At 38.9% G+C, this 23,357-nt stretch overlaps 1 protein-coding gene across 1 annotated transcript in view; it reads right to left on the bottom strand.

Moving 5' to 3' along the window:
- PLCG2 (phospholipase C gamma 2) overlaps positions 1-21,510 on the bottom strand; it is a 52,099-nt gene extending 30,589 nt beyond the window's left edge. The window contains exons 1-7 of the mRNA XM_066557286.1: positions 21,315-21,510; positions 9,066-9,206; positions 6,413-6,506; positions 5,235-5,282; positions 2,779-2,863; positions 1,946-2,029; positions 540-583 (exon numbers count right to left, since the gene is read on the bottom strand). Coding sequence (XP_066413383.1) covers positions 540-583; positions 1,946-2,029; positions 2,779-2,863; positions 5,235-5,282; positions 6,413-6,506; positions 9,066-9,206; positions 21,315-21,510 — 692 coding nt within the window. The remainder of the gene's footprint in view (positions 1-539; positions 584-1,945; positions 2,030-2,778; positions 2,864-5,234; positions 5,283-6,412; positions 6,507-9,065; positions 9,207-21,314) is intronic.
- Between the last annotated feature and the right edge of the window lie 1,847 nt (positions 21,511-23,357).

The following is a 23,357-nucleotide window of genomic DNA, read 5'->3' as shown; positions in this document are numbered from 1 at the left end:
TACTCAGAGCAAATTTTACAGTTACTTCCTTAACCTGTTAGTGTCATATTCAAAACTAAGATAAACCATAAAAGTTTAATCCACAATCAGTGGGTTGGCAATGCCTGGGATCTTCTTCGTGCTGTACACATCTCACTTAGACTTTGAAGTCCATCAAGTGGAAGATGCAGAAACCATTGCTATCAGCATTCAGCTCAGCTCTAGGCAAAGCCTGTGCACCACATCACTCTCCACACTGAAGCAAAAATTTCTGCATCAAATTGCCCTTCTATAGCTCTGTTCAGCTCTTTATAAAATCAGAGGACAACAACTTCAGTCCATACCATTTTTATAGTCAGAAAGCAAAAAGCATTCACCAGGACTTACTTCCAATGTAAGTTCACCTTTCTGAATGCAAAAATAGTCATGATTTCTTTTCACTTACTAAAACATTAGAACAAAAAATAAAATTTTAAAAAATGTGAGGTAATATATGAACAATCCTGCAACACTACAGCCATATGAAAATGCAGAAAAATAATACAAATGAAGAGTCTCACCCAAGAATGAAAACAGAGGAATCCTTTTTGAATTCATCAAGGATCTTAAAACAAACAAAAAACAAACAAAGAAAAAAAATCAAACATAAAAAAGGGAAAAAAGATAAAGAATATCCAATTTTCTATCTAAGTCCACCTAATAATGTCTATTGGTTTGTAAAGGGGAAATAAATGCCTGTCTGCTCTAGAGAAGTTGCACACAAGTTGGCAAGACGCATTTTTAATTAAACGTAGAAGAAAAAACATACTGCCAAGGCTGGCAACTGCACTTCAGGCCTTTCAATGTGAACACAATTCTCAGACAAAATACTTGCTTTGACAAAGCACAAGCAGTCAAATTTCTGGGGAGCTTTTACTGTTTGATATCGCAGAAAAACTGGAATTAAGTATCATTCATCACATTTATTCAAGTGAATATAAAACCTAAATTGTTTCTAGCTTGGCACAGCATTGTTAGAGATTGCAGGAAACTTATCAAGTGACCCAAAGCACTTGTAAGCAAATTGAGAAATTTCTTTGCAGTGATTCACACAGGGCAATAACAGGAGCTTAAACAAGTCAGAGAGGCTCCTTGCTGTGTGTTTTACTCTTCAGCTTTCTGCTCTGGCTAATTAACAGGACTTTCATGGCCAAAACTAAAATCCTGCCAGTTAATCTAGGGTTTTTATCACTTCACCATGATTTCAGCATCACTTTTAAACAGCACAAGCTGTATTGCCAGAAAATCAGCATTGACTTTGACTATCGAAGCTTCTACTTTAGCATCTGCAAAATTAAAGTTGAATCCACAATAAGCACATAGTGAAGAAAGACATTCATGCAAGTAATTTCAAATTATGTGTTTTGACACAGTTTTTAAAGGGTTTAAACTTTTAAAGGGTTCCTAACTTTTAGAGTCACTAAAAGTATGCAGTTTCCACCAGCTTCATGAATCTGTACAGCAAATACAAGGAAACAGTCAGGCAGTGTCCCACTTAAATTAGCTAAAATGTAATTCCACAGTATTTATGCTTCCCAAGGACTGTCTCATGCATGTCCTGTAATGGACTTGCTGCTGCTAATCTGCAATATGGAATTGCTTCTACCAGTAAAAAATACCAGCCAAACCTAATGAAAAGACATTCAGCATTCTGAATAAACTCACAAAAAGAATTCCTCCTAAAAACCCAGTAATGTCTGTGCCTATCTCTACTACCAACACACAAGAAGCACCATGAATGACTTGTTCATCTCCTTAGGCCAACTGCTGACAGTGATTGTTATCTACACATCGAGTACAGCACTCACTCTTTTTCTGGTACAAGAATGAGGAAAAAATAAAATCAGTAACAAACAAAAAGAAAACCAGCTCTGACTACTCTGATGCAGAAGTTGAACGGTATGAAGACAATTTATGAAAAGCTTACCAATTTCTGTTGTTCAAACATGATTTTCTTGTAGAACAAATGAAACTGTTCAAAAGTAAGCTCTTCCTTGTGAGCACCTATTTCCTACAACAGAAAGTAGCACACAGTGAATTTAGAATTCCTTTAAACTACCCCTTGCACAATGAACAAGTTACTATTACTCCAGCTGGCATTCTCTGTTCTACTCCAACTCTATTTATTTTTAACCACCAGGATTTTTTAATTTATTTATGCTTTTAAGAATACAAACAAGAAAACAGATGTTGGTTTATGACATAGTACTCTAGCCTCCATCTTTGGCCTTGCATTTTGCACCCTTACTCCACTTCCATGACCAAGAGAGAAGTAGAGCATCATTTAGTCATTGTGATCTGGGCCAGCAGAAGCAAGAATGTCTGCTTTGAGGGTGGAGAGTTGGAAAGCAGGAAAGGGTGGGGATATTCAAGGTTCCTGTAGGAATGGAATGACCTTCAAAAGCTATTAATATTGGCATTAGTTGGAGAGAAAAGGTTATTATTTGATCATATTGAAAAAAAATTAGGATGAAATTCATACAGAAGAAAAAGAAAGATAAAATACTTTTCTACGTACTTGCTCAATACTGGAGCTCAAAACCCAATGTTGGCTTTGGTCACCCACACAATGAAAAGAAGGAACATTTATGTCTGTATTTTCTTATACCCTCAGATATAGGCAAAGCCAAACTGACAGATTAATCAATATAATTTATTTAACTATACATTATATAAATCAAAAAAAAAGGAAGTGTCCTAAAAAGAAACATCAACACTTAGCAGATAATACCAAACACATTTGAGTAATAAGGTAATTACCGCAAATTTATCCTTCAAGTACTTCATGCTGCTCACTTTGAAGTTTACTTGGGGAAGGACAGTTTTCAGCTCTCTAAGACTGATACTGGGGGAAAAAGGAGAAAAAAAAGATAGCAAAATCACCACTATGTGTTGTGTCTAGACAGCTACTCATATATTTTTATCGACAGAAAAACGTGACTATTGAAACATTTTGTGTAGGGTTCATCTCACATACATGTAAACTAATATAAACTTAACAGCTACATGGAAGCAAGCTAGACATGGAGAAACAGGCAATTCAAGTAATTTGGAATTAAAAGAACCATGTTGCATAGATAGTTATTTCTCTCTCAGCAATTAATCAGATCTAGATAATCAGCTCAAATGTAGATATTTATACATGGTCAGATGAACTGCAGCCTTTTCTCCACTGAAACTGGATTACAGACACAGAAAACATCATGCAAAGGCTGTATTGAAGAGATGAGCACAAACAGAAAATTAAAAACCCCAGTTTTCAATACCATTTTAACCTTTTTCTCCAGATGTTATTCAGTCTTGTAATGCTGATTTGCAGCAGCAAAACTCTTCCCTTCTGCAACACATGAACATGATCTCATTCTCCTCTCCCAACCAAGTCTTCCACTTCCATTTACACAGACCTGCTGATTCTTTTCACTGAGTTTCAGAATGCCCAGTGATATCCCAGCAACACTTCAAAAACCAGTTTTCTAGATAACAGCAAGGCAGCAAGTCAAGGGAGCACAGGTACAAAACATGTGGGTCCTATTTCTGAAGCCCACAAAATATTAAAGCAATACCAACAGCTCCCAACAAAACAAGACTGAGGGACTCTGCCTTGGCCTACAGGACAACTCAGAAGCCATTAAACCTCTGCAAACACAGGGTCAGAACAGAGTTGCTTGAAAGCAATAAAACCAATCAGCACGTAGATGAAAGTAACACTTCCATTCTACATTGTCCATGCCAGCAGCTACCCTGTGAGATATTCTCATCTCCATTGTGCAAGAGGGAAAGAGGTAAAGCAAGAAGGAACTAAGCCAAAGTCCATGCCCAAGCCAGATTAGAACTCAGGAAATTCCTGGCTTTCCGCCTCGTCGCCAGACCTCTGGAAAAAAACACTCTTAGGAGCAAGAAGGAGCACTCCATTTGTACACTAAACACCAAGCACAAGCCATTTCCTCTGGCCAGACAAGGGCAAGAGAAAACAAAGAGCTGGGGCTTCATTACCACTGGAAAAAAATTCAACCTGTGGAACAGGACTTGCCTGGTAGCCCTCCAATTAGCCTCCCTAAAACCTACAATTCTGAACACAATGGACCTCAGCCCAAACTCCTATCCTGAATTTTTCTAAAAGCATGAATCATCTTGGAAGAGAAGTGCAAGTCTCCATGGTCCCAACCAAGCTGCCTTGTAGCAATAAAACAATCCTAAATCAACAAATGAAACCTCTTCAGCAGACACCTACTGTCAGCCACAGCTGCTCTGTCCTAACATTTGCTTTTGCTTTGTGAACCCCAACAACACACCCCCATTGCAGGGTTAGTTCTGAAAATGCATCGGGGGTACAAGTCAATGTCCAGTACAGGATGGGACTGTGGCCAGGTGGGGAAACACAGCTCTGAAATGGGGTCTCAGCTCAGCCTGCACAGTGCCACAGGCTGTCTGCACAAAGGTGTGATTTCCTGCAATACCACAGCCTCAGCCACACAGAGAAACACCTCACTGCAGTTTGCTTTTGGAAAAAGGTGTACACAACAGGAAAAACATGAGCTTTTCTACACTGATTTGTACTTTAGAATAAAATGCAGGTTCCAGACAAAGCGAAAAATCATGGTGAAATGATAACACAGAAGGGAGGAAAAGCTAACATTCTTCTCAGTGTCATAATTTCTGGCAACTCTAAGGAGAGGTGTGCAGCTGAATTCATTTTTTACAAAGTCTCCTTTGCGTGTAAGAGCTACAAATCCACATCACAGATGGACCTGAAAGGAACTACTGAAACCCAACACATGAAGCCACACATCACACTGGGAGCTAGAACCCCTGGGCCTTCTTTCACTTGAGAAGCACCAGGTCAGAGGTGATTCTTTGGCTTTGGTCTGTTCAAATACAAGGCAGAGACAAGCCCATGGCCAGGCAGTTGCCAGCCAAGCTGAATGCCTAAAATAACACCTTGCACATTCTGGCAAAGTAATTCTAGGCTAAAATTTAAAATATTTAGTTGCCATCATTTGTTTCCTCGTTATACCATGTACATAAACCTGAGGGAATGCTATGAACACATTGTATTTAGCAAAAGGCAAAACTCAAGTTGCTAAAGCAAAGGCAAATGCCATTTTCACAGATCTCATACTCCACATCTTGTACAATGAATTTTTTATTTAGTTTCATTCCATGTTAGAATCTGCAACAAAAAGTCACTAAATCTGAAAAAAGACAGAATTTCTTACCTATTTTTTCTAGTTTGATCAACAGAATAGATCTGCTTTCTCAGCCAGCTTGTAGAAGAGGGAGAAAAAAGAATCATAGAATTATAAAGAATACACAGCCAATGAAATTTCAAAATCTATAGACAAAATTCAATAGAGATACTTAAAGGTCTTAAGATTCATCTCTTTCAGCAAAGCAAAAACATTACCAGTGCAGCATTCAAGGATCCAGACAGTTTTTTTAACCACATTTGTAAACATGTACTTTGCTGCATTTTAAAGTCACATAAACAACACAGGAAGGGGAAGGGTGGGCAGGACAGAAAAGAATGAGTAACCAGAAGCTGTAAAAAAGTAAGAGGATAAAGTGAGCCAAAACTTCAGCTAATCTAAACTGGAGTAACTCCATAAAGTCAATGATTTCTGCCAGATTTATCTTTGAGCTGTTGGCTCAAATATCTGTTAGATGCATAAAAATTAAAAACTAGAGGGAAGGGAGAGGGTTTTAAAGAATTTTAAAGAAAATCCTCTTTATAGAGCATGTCAGTTTTAGATGCACAGTAAAATACTTTTAGTTGCACCAAGAGTAAATAAATACGTACACAATTTTGATCTAAAAGATGACTGCACTGCTAAGCTGATCTAGAGCCTCAACAGGAATTACTCTTGTTTGACAACACCTGTGTCAAAGGCAAAATTTGGTCAGGGAGCAAGAAAGGGCAGAGCATATCCTCACTAACAGCAGTGATGAAAAGCAATGGGGTATGGAGATGTACTGAAAATATTGAAATACTGAAACTTTGTCCACAGAACTGGCAATCTGAGCCTGAGCAGTTTCACACACAACATGCTCTAAAGGACAAAGGTGCAGTTTCACCTTCATATGGCTGGCTTTTGAATTTTCCAAGAAGCCAACACAAAAACACCAGCTGCTCTTGTGACCTCATGAAAAGATTTTGTTTTGGGTGCAAAGAACAAGGTGAATTGCAAGTTCACATTAGTGTATGAAGCAGAGTGTGACTCCAGAGCACCTATGTAGCAAAATAGACATTGAGAATTTCCATATGATGTTTCAGTGTCCTACACTAACTGGAAAGTGTTCTTAGTGTAACAAGCACCACTTGTTGAACCTTAAAAATTTCATTCAGATTTTCCCCTTTCAATTCCCAGCCTCACAAAGTGAAAATATGCCCACATACCTCTCTGTGATTGCAGGCGTGGGAGCACTCATGACCTCTTGATACAAGATATTCAAGCCACACAACCATTTATCAGTATCATCTTTAGAGTCAGCTGAAAAAAATAATATTATATGGTATATCAAAGCAAAATCAACACAAAACCAAGACATAACTTGTTTAGATAAAACCTAGTATACAAACTTGCTGATAACCTTCCTCTTTGATAAATCTCATGGTATAGCTTCATGTTGTTACTAATAAAGCTAATAAAAAACAGCATAAGTTTGGGGGTAGGTAAGCTCTGACAAAAAATACTTGCTTTTAGAAGAGTTTTATCAGAGTAGGAGAGTTTCAATATTTCAGTGAGAACACTATAAAATTACTGCTGAGCTCCTGTGGTAACACAATCAAAATTCCTTCTCCTATCTTCTGTCTCCAAAGTGGCAAAAGCCCAGATCAGAGCAACTTGAAGGACCCAGGCAAAAGAACTCAGTGCTTCCATGGCATAAAGCTGGTTTGTTATTTTCCCAGCAAGCTACACCAAAATTGCAATATACTGGCTTTTGACATAATCACCTGCTATTTATCTTAACCATGCCTCAACACAGATTGTTCCAGACTAAATTTTGGCAAGACAAACAGTAAGGGAGCAATCTACAAAATTGTTGTAGCATATATAAAACATTTGAATACAAGCCAAAAAAGGTCTAAAATTCCTTATGTGGCCTAGCTAGAAGTTAGGCACATCTTCCTCCCTGCCCTGCAAATTAGTATATCACTGCTTTGCTTTGTTTAAAATTTAGTTTGCCTTTCCAATTCCCAAACCAGAAGAGTCCTCCTCATTTATCATGATTGCATTTGGTAATTCTTCAGCCCAACAGAAGGAACATGAGGAACTGCTTGCTGGGCACAGCTTTCCCTAGGAAATACCAGCTAAGCTGCAATAACCTTGCATGGGATGTCATCTTTACAGCCCTCAGCTGGGCAAAGTCCATTTGATTTAGCAGGCTGGCTCTGAAATTGCATGAAGGCATTCTTCAATTAAACCAGCTCTGAAAAATTATTTTCACTCAGGAGCTGAAATCTTTTATCAACCTTCAAAGCAAACAAGTTTCTCAAAAGGTGAAGATTATATTTTATTTAAACATACTTTCAAACAATGTTTTATCCCCCAAGGATGAAGCTGGAGCCCAGCCTCAGCTCCCCATTGAAATGTTTTTCAATTAGTTACAATTTTGGAAAGAACACCCAGTACCACTGCCAAACCAATTCTTCTCCCAAGACAATTCTGCCCCTTATGATAGCCACCATTCCCCTCAAGGAACAATTCTTTTATATTGTTTTAAGGAACTACCACAAAGCCCTTCAGCAAGAAAAAGGATTTCCCCCTGAACTGAAAGTTATATCATGTTGTTCTGCAGTTCAGCATTACAGCAACAGCTCATGGTACCAAGTGTTTTCAAAGCATTGGCAGAGGCCTGGTTTGGGAACTGCCATGGGGAAGGGACTGGAGGGGCTGTCAGAGGAAATCAAGCTGAAGTCCCTGGCACAGCTGCACGTAAGCACAGCCATTTACTCAAAACTTTCACAGACTTGAGTCAACAATGGTAAAGCTTACTTAAAAGCCTCTAAAAAAGGATTAGTCTTTCATTTCAAAAGCATCTGACTGCAAAAAACTTGTATTCTAATACTGCAACCTAAAAGAAATTCATCCCATAAATAATAAAAAATAAAAGCTGTCAGTATTTAAACACTTAGAAAGCACTCCCCTTTTCTCACATTAAGATTTTGCAATTAAGTTAAAGATTTAAATGGGTGATGTGTTCATGCTCAGGACAGAGAGAACTACGACTCCAAATAAATTCTCTGTATGAGTCTAAACCAAGGATCCATTACAAACTTTGTAGAAAAGAAATCTCTTTGTAAATTCCAGTAGTTGGAAATTGTATTCAGCCTGTACTGTAAAATCTTTGGTCTCTTTCATTTCAAAATCTTTAGGTTTGTGACCCTGGATAATCTAGCCTATAATAAAAATTGTTCCAACCCTTTCTATAGATACAGGGTACAAATTCCCTTTGTTTCACACAGATCTCTTCATTTTAAATTTATCACTTTGCACTTTTATTTATGGTCCCCTGGTACTTATTTAGAAGAGGGTTAGTGTTATTGGGTGACACACATGCAAATGGCCCAAACTACAACTTCATTTTTCCAAATTAGTCTGCAATTGCCCATAGGTGATAGGAAAATTTCTGTGATACAGCTGCAACTTTTTATGGCTATTATATCCAAAATCATTTCGGGCAGACTAAAAGTGTTAGGACAATATTCTGGCCACACTGAATAGCTGTCCTTAAAGAGGGCAATGTTACCTCTGCTCCTCAGTGCTGAAAACCTTACTGGAGTTATTTAACCAGCATAAGTCCACCTTGCTAGAAAAATCAGAACTGACACTCGCACAAGGCACCACTGGGAAGTGAAACATTCCAAATGCAGCAGGTCACAGACAAGAAGGGCTGAGTAAAAGTTCTGGCTCCAGATTTTAAGCATCTTGTGCATTCCTGAACTGCAGGAGTTAAAACCACAGTATTCTATGCATTCCTGTTCCATCAATGTGTTTGACTTGTTCAATCAGTAACCTTAAAGAAGAAAGTAAAAAAGATAAAAATACCTGCTAAACTTAAGGTGTTGAGGACAAACTGGGTTCCATAAAAAACAGTAAAGCAGTGTTCTTCTCTGTGCCTTGCTTTGCAACGTTCAAAGTCCTTTGAATTCTTTCCTGGGCGAATTTCTTTTATTTCCATCAGATCCACTGAAATGAAACAACATTCAGTCAGTACAACTGCAGAGCCTGAAATGGTAGGATGGATAACTCAAAGTATGCACAAACATATAAAATAGCTATATATATAAAAATGCACATCTGTATTGGATGAGAAATGCAAATTGTGACAGTTTTCAATCCATAAATCCACAAATAAATAGTAACAGACAATAGTGGAAAAGGACCAGAAGAAGAAAAATAACCTGTCATATTTTTATTATTTCACTGTCACTGATTTTCCATGGACAAGGTGTATACACATGGCCCTTTGGGTCACAGAAAATGTGATTTCTCAAATGGCATTAACTCTAATCAAGTAATTTTCCAATTGCCATGAAAACTGTTCAGAAACAAAAAAGAAAAGATACAATTCTACCTTACCTGCCTAAACCATCCACATAAATCTTACATAGCCAGCTAACCTTGTCAGACAATACGGTCACTGGTACTTTCAAGAAAAATATTTGAAGTAGGAATATAAAGAGCAAATCAAGCTTAATAATTAAAATGTTTGTGAGGTTTCTGATGGCCAGCTCCAGAGAGATCTGTGTTATTTAACACAACCTTTCACCTCTCAGCTCTCCAGAGAACACAGGTATGCACTGGAGCACAGCAGAATGGGAGCCCTGCACAAGCACACACCCTCCCAAGTCAGCTCCCTTTTTTCATACCCTTGCTACAGGGCCTGCAGAACAGGAGGGAGACAGCACTGAAATAGAAATATGTGTGCTCTCAAGATAAGATACTTATTAGAAAACTGAGGAAGTGGTTTTGCTCTGCCTGTGGACCAGAGAAATAAACAGCTCTTTCCACTTCTGGACAGTCTTGACTTACAAGCTACAGGACAAAGTGTGAAGAAAAACATTTCATGGCTGCTCTTGAAATGTGTTTATCAGACCTAGCAAGATCCAAGGAAAACAGCTGAGGGTTTCTGTCCCTCCATTTAAGAATGTCACAATATAAACCCCCTGTTTTAAATGAGCACCTCAACAGTAACAGAAGACCTTTTACAACATAACGAAACAGCAGCTCTGCTGCCAGACACAGGTGAGCTGAACAATAGCAAAGCTTCCACCTGTGTAATGCTGCATTTCTATGATGCCAACATGGACAGACAAGCAAGGAAATTCATCAACAAAATCCTGATAACGAAACATTAATTCATCTTGGAACTTCTTATTCTCTGCAAAATATCCCAGGCCAAACTTCTACCAGACACTCCTTTCTCACAATCATTAAGCAACTTACACTGTGAAAATGAGACCTCAAAGGTTAACCTGAACTAATCATAGGATACAAGCATCTTTCTTAAATTAGTTTTTCCAAGCATCATTATTCAAGGTAGAGTTTTTAATGTCTCAGCACGGAAACATCTCCTAAGATCTGCATATCTGATTGGTGAAGATGCCTAAATTTGTATGTTTCCAAAATAATTCACACTGTGCCTATAAATGACCAGGAACCAAAAGCTCCTAATGATGACTCTGATCCCTTTACCATTCAGAGTCTCACTTGGATCCCTAAAGATGTATCCAAATTACCATCCTAAATACCACCATCTAAAAAAAGCTGATCTTACACCATGAATTTACATTAATATCAACAGAGAAGAATCAGAATGCAGAGATGGAAATACCCAGATGGAGAGGGGAGGAGGTTGCATGGCTGCAGTAAAATGGCACAGGACTGCACACCAGGCTGCCTCATTCCAATCATTGACAAGTGCAACCCCAGTCACCTCTTCTGCTTTCTCTTCACCCAACAAATCCCTGCTGAAAAACACTTTTAACTTCAAAGTGAATCATACCTTTCCTTTCAGACTCCTGTAAATCCACACACGTGAACAACACAACAAAAGGCCCCCTCAAAGTACAAACTAGAAGCAGTGATAAAAGAGATTTCACAACCTGCACTGCTGTTGTCATTTCCAGGGGGTCTTACCTCACACTGACCTCTGAAATAAACACACAAACTTACCCAATGTCTCCCCTCAGTTACACACTCACTACAGCCCTTCTCCTTGCACTACAGCCTTTCAACCCCTTCTCCTGCATGAACCTGTGTGTATATACATAGTGGCACAAGGATCTTTGTATGCACAGACCCGTTATTGCTTCTCAAACTGGTTTTTCAGAAAAGGTTTCGCTATACCCTAATTGCTAAACATTCAGGAAATAGAGGAATGGTTCAGCTAGAGAACAAAATAGGGTGAAAGACAGAAGAAAGAAATATTTCTATTAAAAAACTCAAAATTCAAAATTTAACATTCCTACTACTTTCAGGCAACATATTTATATATATCTCCTACAGAATTTGGGCAAGATATCATTACATTTCCTTAGAAAATAAATGAAACAGGTACAAAACACAACCTTTATTAAACATTCTTTAGATTTTTACAGAAATAAAGATGTAATGCACATTATAGTTTCAAAAAATTAGTAGAAACTACCTGTATGAATTTTAATGACATTTCATAGTGTTGGTTAGGATGTATTACTCTACATTATTGAAAGAAAAGCCAATGTAGAGGATCAAAAGGAAAAAAGAGAAATATGAACACCAAGCGTTAATTCTGGTCTTGCACTAAGGTCTGTGTGTTCCACGTGATGCCCAGTAACTCCAGAATGGCTGATTCCAACTATACCAAGAAAGGAGTGGGCCAGGAAAAGCTGCAACATGTTTCAGACTCAGATTAGTAAATCAACTGTACCAACATAGTTGTTACGCAGTTACTGTGAACTTTTTTAACAGCACAATCTGTCACTGAACAATTAAAATGTAATTTCATACCTATGCCAGAACTGCAGGCACAGCACTTCAGACACTCTATCTTTGTACTGCCTTGAAGTACTGGAGCTTTCCTCCTTCTCAATCCCACATGCAAATTGCAGAGCCCTGGCTTCACAGACACATATTTCTGGGGCCTGATACACCCAAAAAAAGCACAGACCTGGACAGGTGCACCTTGCAGAGTCAAACCAAATCCAATACACTTGCAGGTGCAATTACCAAAAGAAAGGTGAAAGAAGATTAAAACATTTCCTAAGGAAACATGAATCAAAGTATGTCCTGTAGAAAAATTGACTCACATCCAGTAAGACAAGGAGAGCACTCCCCCAGCACAGCCAGTCCCCAGCCAAACCATTTATAACAGTCTAGTGCCACTCTAAAACCCACAATTAGTTTACAGTTCATCCATCCCTTTATGTGACCATTTCCCCAGGTTGAAGGGATCTCCTCAGCAGCCTCATCAGTCACGGATTGATTCTGACAATGCCTCAAGAGGCTCTTTAAGGAGACCAGACTCCAAGGCACCTTCAATTACCACACTGTCTCAGCTCTGATCTGGATGGGCATTCGAAGCAGTTCAGAGCCTGAAGCTGCTGAACTTCAGCTCCTGCTGCTGTGTTGTTTGGCAAATCAGTGAATTCAATGGGCTCCTTACACTACTACATTGATACTTTCCTAATACTGCACAGATGAATTGCTCAGTGCCTTCCAGGGCACCTGACAGAGCTCTTTATTGCCATGAACTTAACAATAAACTTCTGATCCTCAACATCTCCACTGATCTCCATTCAAATAACCCAGCAGCAGCGATCATGTTCAGTCACACACTTGCAGGTACAAATTCCTGTTACATTTCCTGCAGTCACACTTGGAGGTAGATGGCAAAACAGAGCCTTCATTTCACTATAGCAGATGCTGTGCAAGCTGAGGGGAAGACATGATACAAGATAACCAAAGGTAGAAAACTAATGTCAAGAGGAGAACTGTAGAAAAAAACCCATTATTACATTGTTATACACTGTGCTGCACTGCAATTTCAAGAGAGAAGTTCTGGGTCTGTCTGCCACAATGGTCACCCACCAGCCACCTCTGGGTGGGAACAGAACCATCCAGCACCTGAACAGACACATGGGTTGGGGAACAGATCCTGCTGAAAACCAGCCAGTGCCACCAGCAGAGCACCTTCTGTGAGCTGGAAGTGTCCAAGTTCACTGGAGGAAAGAGAGTTTGCAAGAACACCTTTGCTCAAGTCAGTTAATGTTAGCCTGGACCATCAGGCTGCTTGCATGTAAATGTATGGGTCAAAAAACCTTAGAGGCTGTCAACCCGTCGAGGTACTCTTGATAGAAAAGTCTACATTAACAGTGTAAAAGTTTGCCTGAATCTGCCATTATGGACTACAGAGTTCTGCAAGATAACATTCCTGATTCAAAGCCCAGATAGCCCAGGAGTCCTCCAGTGTCTGTGGCCACAAATGGTGCTCAGCTCAAAACTCAGTCATGTACTTAACGAAGGAAAAGGAAAAGCCTACAGAGAGCTTCAGAGTAGGCTTACAGAGTCAGAAATCATGCTGTGAGCATTATTTCAGTAAGTCTCAAGAAGACTTAAGGGAAACTACTGGCAATGTTTTGAAGAAGAAAATAAGCAACTCATCACCCAAGCTGTGTGCACTAAGACATGAGCTGGCCATTCTCTCTATGAATATAATTGCATTTTCACGTGTATATATGTATAGTAAGTAATATTCAGCACTCAGAACCAGATCTTTTTGTTCCAAAAATTTGCATTACAAAATATTCCACGGTAGGTTTCATTTTAGAAAGGGAAAAACTGCCCACTGCAACAGAGGCCGTGTGCAAATGAGTGCCCAGTGACTGAAGAAAGCCTTTAGTAGCCTTTTGCAAATGTACTTCATGGTTAGTGAGGACAATGGCTCTGCTCTCGCTTCTGCAGAATTAAATATTAACTACCCAAGGTGTGTTTTAACAGCCTCTTTTTTTCAGAGCAGCAATGAAACACAAATTGTATGTGACTCTAGAGGGAACAAGGTGAGGCTTCTCTTGGAGGACAAAGTCACAAGAAAGCAGAAATGTCCTGCAGCGTGGCAGCCCAGATGTGGCAGGGAAAGTAATTCAGCTCATAGAAAAAGAGATGTTTACTGAGACATTCAGCAGCCCAAGGAAGTCATTAGAGATCAGCCACAAAACTTCTGAAAACACAGTTACAAGGATGAAACCTGAGAGACAGTGTGGTGCACCTTGAGAAAGCACCCATGAGTACCTTTCCAGGGGGTCCTCTGGGGATTATCTGAGTGATTGACATCAGGTTTAGAGAAGTGCACCTTTTAAACCCACGGGGTTTTACGTAACCAGGTCACACAGAGCTGGCACGTACAGTAACAACAAATTACTGCTAAATTCATAACTTCTCACTGGATTGCTCAGTACAGCACCATGTTACAGTGCTTCCCAGTCTGAGCTCTAAATTCAAGGGGCTGTACACCTGGCTACTGTTTTCATATTAAAAATTAAAGGGTACCTCCACAAAATGACATAAGAATAGGGTAAAATTTACATACGTGCTCATAAAAGTTTACATTCTGCTCCATGCAACAAAACAAAACAAAAATGTTGGCATATAGATCTGACTTTGGGAAAAGGATGGAGTACCTACATCTCACACTCACTTTGATCAACCAACATAGGGGTGCTGAGGTCTGTGCAGTTCATTCCATCCCCGTTTTGCTGGCTGGCCATGACAGGAAGTCTGGTTGTTGTAAGTTAGCATCAGACATTGCAGAACTGAGCTGCTAAAGGGAAGACATTATTTGAAAGGAGCTAGAGGCTACACATGTTCATTTTTTCATTTGACCACAGAAACCAAGCTCCATGTACTCAGCTGAAGACTTACACAAAGATCCCCTGGCTAACAACTGAAATGCAGCCATTTCAAAACACACCAAAAAAAGGTAAATTTTAATGTTCCTTTGTGAAGCTACTCCAAAAAGAGCAAGAAGTGAATTCACTTTGCAATGACATATCGTTCTTTAACAGTATTTAGAATGCAGAAAGCAAATGACAAAATAGAGACTCAGGGTTTTAAATCTGAGTTAAGTTCATTTATTACTTTAAGTCTGAAACAGTAAGGAAATTCAGACAAAAATTCTGCAAGCAGTAAGGAAAACAAAGGTCCCTACTAGAAATCAGCAAGATCAAGTCCAGTATTCAGGCCAAATTAAGCACTCATTTCACATTCCTCACCAGAATATATAGATGCTCATCACTTCTCCCAGACAGGTACAGATCTGTAAATGTTTATACCATCTTCTCCAATGGAAAAAAAAAAAAAAGTTTTCCAGTTTTCCACCACAGAAGAAACTTCCATTGATATTAACAATTCTACTAAATAAATGACTCAGCTGTTTAACACATAGAAAACAATCAATGTTTAAGAATGTGAGCCACATGCACGAACACGCTCTTAGGTGTTAGTTTTTTAAGTTCCCCAATGTATCTGACAGCCAAAAGGATGCACAGCATAAAAATGTGCTCTCTTTGGCAGTCATTTTAGCAAAGATTTTAAAAACAACATTATCAAAATTTAATTTCAAGGCAAAGATGCTGCTGGATAAAATTCACAAAATAAAACCAAGATAAAAAACTCTTGTTAGGTAGAACAGCACTGCCTATGGCAACACACAGAAGGTGGCCATTAAATTAAACTCCAGATCCCTGCTTTTCCCCTCACCCTGTCCATTGAATGTGGCCTGACCTGGTGCTGGTATCTACACGACTCCATTACAGATGCACAGCTCCTATAATGAGCTTTGATCACTAAATATCCAGGTGCAACATTTGGCAGAAATTAGTGATTCCTGCTTGGCAGTGTAACAAAGTCTGAAAGCACAGGACAATCTTGCAGATTGAGAAAAAGCAGGGCAGCTCCCACAGGTTCTAATTCTACCTTTGATTTTTCACACTCCCTTTACCTGTAAAACATGAACGTTCAAGTTCCTTTTATGTCTGGGTTTTTAAATCGTGTTCTAGAGAACAAATTCTGTAAAATCTCCCCTTTTCAGCAGGGAAGAAAATCTCGAGTGAACTTAACACTTGATAACACTTTTCTGTAGTTTAAATGAAAAATTGGTAATGCTAAATGACTTTGAGATGGCAAATTTATTTTTAAATGGTCTTTTTTTTTTCTACAAACTCTGGGAAAATACTATTACACACAAAACTAGAGCAGTGAGACAATATGAAATGAGCAGTTCACATTAATTCTAAAATAAATGTTATGCATTGTCAAACACAGGTGTCTGTTATAAATGGAAAAAAGACACAAGACAGTCCTATTGCATTAATAAAGGTCTGGCCTGCTGAAAATAGAAATGGCTGCTATTGTTGTACTGTGGTGTGTCACGAGCATCAAAAGCTTCAATTTAAGTATGGCCTTTATTCCCCTGCTTCATAATTCTACAATTACATTGACATGATGTCTGCATCTCTGCCACTCCCCAGTCCAGGTACTTCATCCTCTGAGAAAGTTTTCAGAATAAATTAATACTAACATTTCTCTTCCCACCTTATCTACACCCTGACCTCTCACTCTGCATACAGAAAGAGCAGTTTCACAACTGATATATTATATAACTTTTTCTAAATATGGCCCTCTGATGCTTTAAACCTATTTCTTGTTATGAGCTTGCTCAACTAAATTGTCACTAGATATTTTTATTATGGAATCTTTTGCAATAAATAAAGAACATGAAAAAAACATGAAAAGGTGATCTTTCTTTTCTAAAAAATAAGGGATTTAAATATGGTTTATATAATTTTACAAAAGCAGGTCACCCCTTCACATTAAAAAAAAAAAATTCCTAGGTATTCAAAAACAGAGAAATCATCTTCTGTCCTCAAATAGAATCTTCCTTGAAATGAGCATGCTTGTATTACAGAGAATCACACACTTGCACATTCAAGGATGGCACGACAGATTTCTGAGAGTATAAATTCTCCTGGCTGTGAATCATCCCTTCACTCAAGGGATTCTTGGAAGAATATGCAGAAACTCACACATTTTCCAGTGACTAATCCAACTCTAGTCACCAAGAGCTTTCCCTTAATAATTGTCCTGAAAGCACTTTGCATCTGAGAAAGAATGGAATACCCATAATGGACCAGCTTCCTAGAGATTTACACCTCGCCACCTGCTTGCTCTACAAGCTTAAATGTCCTAACTTGGGGGCTTAATTTATTTACGTGCATATAAATGCTATACCACAATTTGGGAGCTCTGGACTGTCCTCTCAGACAGCAAACCCCAGGTGTCAGCCACACAGGGTCCTGGCAAACCCTGCCCTCCCTTGGCCACCTCTCCCTTCCCCTCTGCCTGTCAGGGCTGTCCCAGTGTGCACAACACCCCCTGGGACAGTCTGAGGTGGGGAGAACCATCCCTGGGTGTGTGTGACCCATCCAGAGCCACAGACAGCTGTAAAGGTTTAACATGCAATAAAAATACACAGCAGAACCATCAGGAGGCAACACACTCTCATGCAACAGACCATGCTGGCAGTTTCCCAGTTACCCAGCCAGGATGCAGGGATTGGCTTCTGCAGGAAAAGGGTCCATTACAAATTAAACAAGCAAATCAAATCCCTCTGTACAAGGAAACCAAACTTTCCTTCTCTCATGCAAAAATAAGTTAATTCTCCCAAATGCCTTTCTGGGTACACAAGTGAGACTAACCTTGGAATTTAACTGCTTAATACTGGGCTGTGAAAGCATCACCTCAAACTTATGTCGTGCACAGTCAGAAATACAGTGCCTCTTGATCTACTGTTGAAATAGCATATCCTTCTCTAAAGGACACAACCTACCTGTGTTCTTCCATTTAGGGGAAAATACAGAGGTTTCTCCCCAGTTCCTTTCTGTTAGAAATTCCTTTTGTATATGGCAACTCCAGTCTCTCAAAAGGTCAATGTAAAATCTCCAGTACTTGGACTCTGTGTGATCTGAACCACACAGTGAAGACAAGGATTGTTTAAACCAGATTTCCTAGCCTTTGTAAATCCTCACTCCTTACCACACCAAAGACCTGGATCTAGGAAGAGTTTTCTGAAGTTTCTCATCCAGAGAAACACACCTGCACTGAGCAGGAAATAGCCTCAATTTTAGCAACTCTTTCATTCTATTCTAAACAGATATGCTGGCAGGTTTTCAACAAAAGAGGCCTTTTATGAGCAATGCAATTTAAAATACACAGTAGTGCCACTTTTGGGCCCATGGGGTTGTGTAATTATTTATATAAGCATAGCAAATCCTACATCTCTCCCCTGCTCCAGTCAATTTATTCCAGAATAAGAGTAGCTGCCTTTTTGTTATTGTGAGGCTTAACTTAAATCATTTCCAAAACAATATTAACCAAACTTGGAAAAGGTCATTGTAATGATTATAATCAACTCTGGCTTAAAGGAATTTGAGTGTTCTTCAAACATTTACAGTCCATCAGCAAGAAAATCAGCACTATGACATCCAAAATTCACAACACTACACAGGGCAGTTAGGGAGCTGGACTCAGTCTTTGCTATCTATTAGCAGCCTATTTTTGTGTCCCAAAGTTAAAGAACTCTTCTCACTCTCTGATTTAGAAACACAAACCCATAGCAGATGCTAATATTGAGTTTTCTGCCTTCTGTAAAGAGCAGTTGCCAAACTTGAGTTAAAATAGCACACATGGAACAGGAAACCATCTTAACTTTCCCACTCATACTGAATATTAATTGTTTTTGGACTGACTCAACCATTAAGATGATATCATGAATATTAGATTTTGTACAGCCTAAGTATATTAATATATTATAATACTTGAGATGATAATTCTCTGCCCTAAACCACTTTAAAAAAAAAATCAAGAAACAAAAACGTGGATTTTATTTGTCACAAAGTCAATACAATCTACCAGCATATACATTCATATTCAAGAAGCTACTCCATTCAATTCTCAAATAGCAAGTTTCAAATCCATTATTTTTCCACTTGTCAAGCAAAAAGAAAGCCTGAGTCTCAGTCAAAAGAAGCAACAGCAGCATACAAATAACTAACTAACTAAATAAAATACTTCCTTCCTCTTCAGCAAAAACACTGTCAGCAAGCTAAAACTGCAGTGACTTTCATTTCTAGTAGACCAGATACAGTTCATGGTGAGTTGGAACAACTGTTCATATCATATTCTGGAACAATACCTGAAAAATACAGCTTGTTGGGGCAGATTACTTGCTTTTTAAGCCAATAAAACAATATTTTACATATCTGTGCTTTAGACTAGGCCATATTTCCAGACCTAAAGTTCCCAGCGTTACACACATCACTGAAGTGTTGCTCAATTTAAAAAACTGCTAGAGCACTACAATTGTTGTGGAGGCAGATGGCTTTTGGATAAGTCACAGATCTGGAGCAATATTCCCTGCTCTAGCCTGGATCTGGAAGCAAGTCATTCCCCTGCTGGATCACCCAGGTTTAAGAGTCAAATTACAATATTCACCTTCTTTCAAAAGCATTAAAATCCATGCACAGAGCAAACTAATTAATTTATTATTTATTCTTACACAAACACACACCAGCCACAGAAAGCTTTGATAAAAGGTAATTACAAGACAGAAAAAGTTGACCCCATCATCTGGAATGCACAGCCTGTTCAGCTTTAAATTTGTCCCCTCAGTGCAAATGGCTACAGCAAGACTTCAACACAGGGTCAGAGATTGGTTTGGCCAGAGGACTCAGAAGTCTCCTTCCCTCACTGAGTGGTCATTTTCCACTATATTTTAATCTTATTGCTCTGTGTGTAAACCCCAAACTTTATTTGCTAAACAATCTTCAAGCTCTGCTCTCATAACTGAATTCTACATGCCCTGCCAGGGCGTCTTTTTTGGCACAGTACCAGCAATACTTGTACTTGCATTCACACACATCATTATAGAAAGGATAATTACTCTCATTTGTCAAACAAGAAACTGAGGCAATGAAAGATTATGATCCAGAATACCTGTTAATTTGGTGTCCAGCCCTGTTTGCTTTTCCCCAGAATACTGAATATTACCATATTTTCACAACCAATTATAAAAACATCCTCCCAGACAACCAGTCTTTTACTTCCACTATATCACATTTCCAGTTGCAGGTCCAGTCTCCACTAGGAATGAGACAGGAATCAATGGAAACAGTAGCAGAGATTTAATACTTTTAAGTCAAGAGCATGAAGAGAAACTGCTCAGACAATCCCAACATCATGCAAATTCTCAGTCCCTGTCTTTGCAACCTTACAGACCAATGGATTTTTAACTTACCATGTATTTACCAAAAAAACCCAAAACCCTCTAAAAATCCACACCTCTACAGACCAATAAATGATTCTGGTATTTCAGACAAACTATTCAATTCCTTTATTGAGGACAAACACTATTTAGCAGCTGTAGAGCAAAATCATGCTCACAATAATTAAAAAAAGTTACCATATAGTCCTATGCAAGCACTGCAATTACATTGCACCACCCTGAGCTGCACAAGTCACAGAAAGTCCAGGCTGAGCTTTCCTGGCATCAGTTGTCTTCGTAAAAACTGAGGATTAGTCTCACTTTATTCTTCTATTCTAGTTTTTGCAGCCCTATCTAGCCTTACACTACCCCTCTATTTCCTGACCTTGTTATAAATAATGGGTTTAGTCAGTTCCAATATCAACTGAAGAGACAATACCAACTCAGGGCCTTGAAACCACCTCATGTCTCACAGCTTCATCCTCCTCAGCCATTGGTACTTACCAATACTGCAATAACCGTCCTAAATAATGACTTCCATCCTGAGACAGCAAATTGCCCAAGAATACCAAAATGTGAATTAATTTCCTTGTATTTGAAGACATTTGGTTGGTTCTTTCTTTCTTTTTTTTTTCTTTTTTTTTGAGAGTAGTGGTAAAGAATAATTACTCATTTGAATTTATAAGACACAATGATGGAAAACAGTTGTCAATTCAGAGAACACAAACACCATCACATTCAAAGATGAAAACTTTAAGAACAAGGCTAAGGATAAAAGCATGTTAATCATATTTAAGTAGTGTTAGATAGCCAAATAATGAGCTGCAGAAGATTCTTCGTCTACATTACAACAATTCAAAATATTCTCAGCAAATTACCAAACTCTTACAGCCAAAATCTTCATAATGTTAACAAAAGGCTCGTTAAATTAATATCTGACAAGTACATCAATTTATTAGTAACTCCAAATTCAGGTGCACATTGCAAATACTCACAGAAACCTTCAATCTTGTCAGCTGTCTTGCTCCATGCTACCTGCCTGGTTTCCATTATGACCTGAATAGTCCTCCTTTCTGGGCTGCTCTTCTTAAGACTGAATATTGTCATAACAGTTCCCAATTCCAAGGTCCTTTTGATCTGGCTTTTCTCGTACTCAGGCATCACTCCATAGTCTATAGTCTTTCTGGGCATTTTTTCTTTTTAATTAAACTTTTATGGTCTTCAGTGTCCTGAAGAAAGAAAATATAAGGAAGAAAGGGGAGAAAATTCAATATTTAAAACAGCATTTTCATTTCTTTAAAGATCACATTTATGCAGTTAGATACCTAACACAGAGTCCTGCCCATGCAAATGCAAGGCAGGTACATGGCCAACATTAACTCTTGCTGGTTTATCCTGAAAGGAAGTACAAACAGCCTTCACAGAGGGCAGGTCCAGCAGCATCAGCTTGTGTCAATTCTTGCACTCTATTAGAATTAGATGAGACCTACATGAGAATGTAAAGCAGGTAACTGTCCTTTTGAGAACTGAAGGGAAAACATGAGTAATACAAACACTAAGTGCTGGAAACGTCTAAACATCAGTTTTTGCACCTTTAAAACTTCATGGCTCTGTTTCTCCTACACAGTCTGCCTTTTCTAACCCACATGTTGGGTGGCAGATATTTGTGTGCATACACTTGGGACACATCTCGGCACAGAACAGCCAAAAGGGGGATGTGTACAGAGCAGATCTCACAAATGGTCTCCCACATCACTGCACCAAACAGCTAATTACAATCCTGATCACTCCTCAGTGAGATTATTTACCAGCAGGATGGTCTGCAAGCTGCTCTGTCACCCATGAACAAGTAGCATTGTCACACAAGTCACAGGGGCTGCTGCCACACAGCTCCCAGCCATGCCCCTTGCCCCAGTCCCCGAGCAGGACAGGTTTGGAGCAGCTCTGTGCATTCAGCCACCAGCCACGGCTCCCCTCTGCCTCTCTTCCTCTCTGCTCAGGCCACTGCTCTCCATCACAAGCAGTTTCAGTTTCCGTGTTCATGGCTAATTCGACCGTGGCACTTCTCGCTTCCCCTTCGAGACTTCTGCCAGCGCTCGCCCCCTCACCCCGTGGCGCTGCCTCCTGACTGCCCTTTGCTGCTCCCTCTCATTACCAGCACTCAATTGCCTTTCACCATCGTGGCACCAGCTGCTTTAGGAGCCAGCTCCCTGACTTTGAAGCTGCCCGGTGCAATCTTTCCAATCCCTTTTTGAATTCTACCACTTCAATAAACACTTTTTTTTTTTTCTTGCAAGTTAACAGAGAAGCCACAAGAGTCCCTTCTTACCTCTACACTGCCAGCCATGAGCTTGAAGTGCCCATGGTTTGCAAAACAATACACATCATTTAGTGTTTTATATTGCCTTGTTACATTAATAAAAAGATTGAGTATTCTTTCCTTATACTACTGAAAAAATTTATGTACCCCAATCCTACAGCTGGGAGGGAGTGAACAACTTTGAAGTACTGTAAGCAAAAATTTATTATTTTCTTTTAGTCATAATGTAACTGATCCTTTTATACTGCCTGAAGATAATCAGATAATCATTTAAATTATGACAGGCCTGCACCTAAAAAGACAGCCATGATCATCTTGCTACGATGATTTGTTAAAATAAAAAATGAAAGGAGGGAAATATAAACAATTAATTAAATCTTTGAACAGTGTCTGTTTTCTAATAAAAAATAGAAACCCTGTCTTCTCACTTTGGTCTTTTCATTAATAATCATAATAAAACAAATAAACTATGATCTGGGACAAGAATTAAGCATTTGTGCAACACTACACTGAATAACAAAAAACTGAACTTTAAATGAGTATTGTTTTTCAAGAGATGATAGAAAAACACATCAGCTCTGCCTTTTACAGTACAAGGTATAGCTGTTAAATGAAGTACGATTTAGAAAAACAAGAAAAGAAGTTTCTAAATTGAGCTGTTTAATGAAGGGCAATGCAGTAGGGTTTTTGAGAGATAACTCCCTTAGTACAAAGGAAC

Source organism: Molothrus aeneus, chromosome 11 (assembly GCF_037042795.1).
Source record: "Molothrus aeneus isolate 106 chromosome 11, BPBGC_Maene_1.0, whole genome shotgun sequence".
Classification (NCBI taxonomy): domain Eukaryota; kingdom Metazoa; phylum Chordata; class Aves; order Passeriformes; family Icteridae; genus Molothrus; species Molothrus aeneus.
Note: the sequence above shows the minus strand (reverse complement) of the source record. Positions and strands in the feature narration are given on the sequence as shown.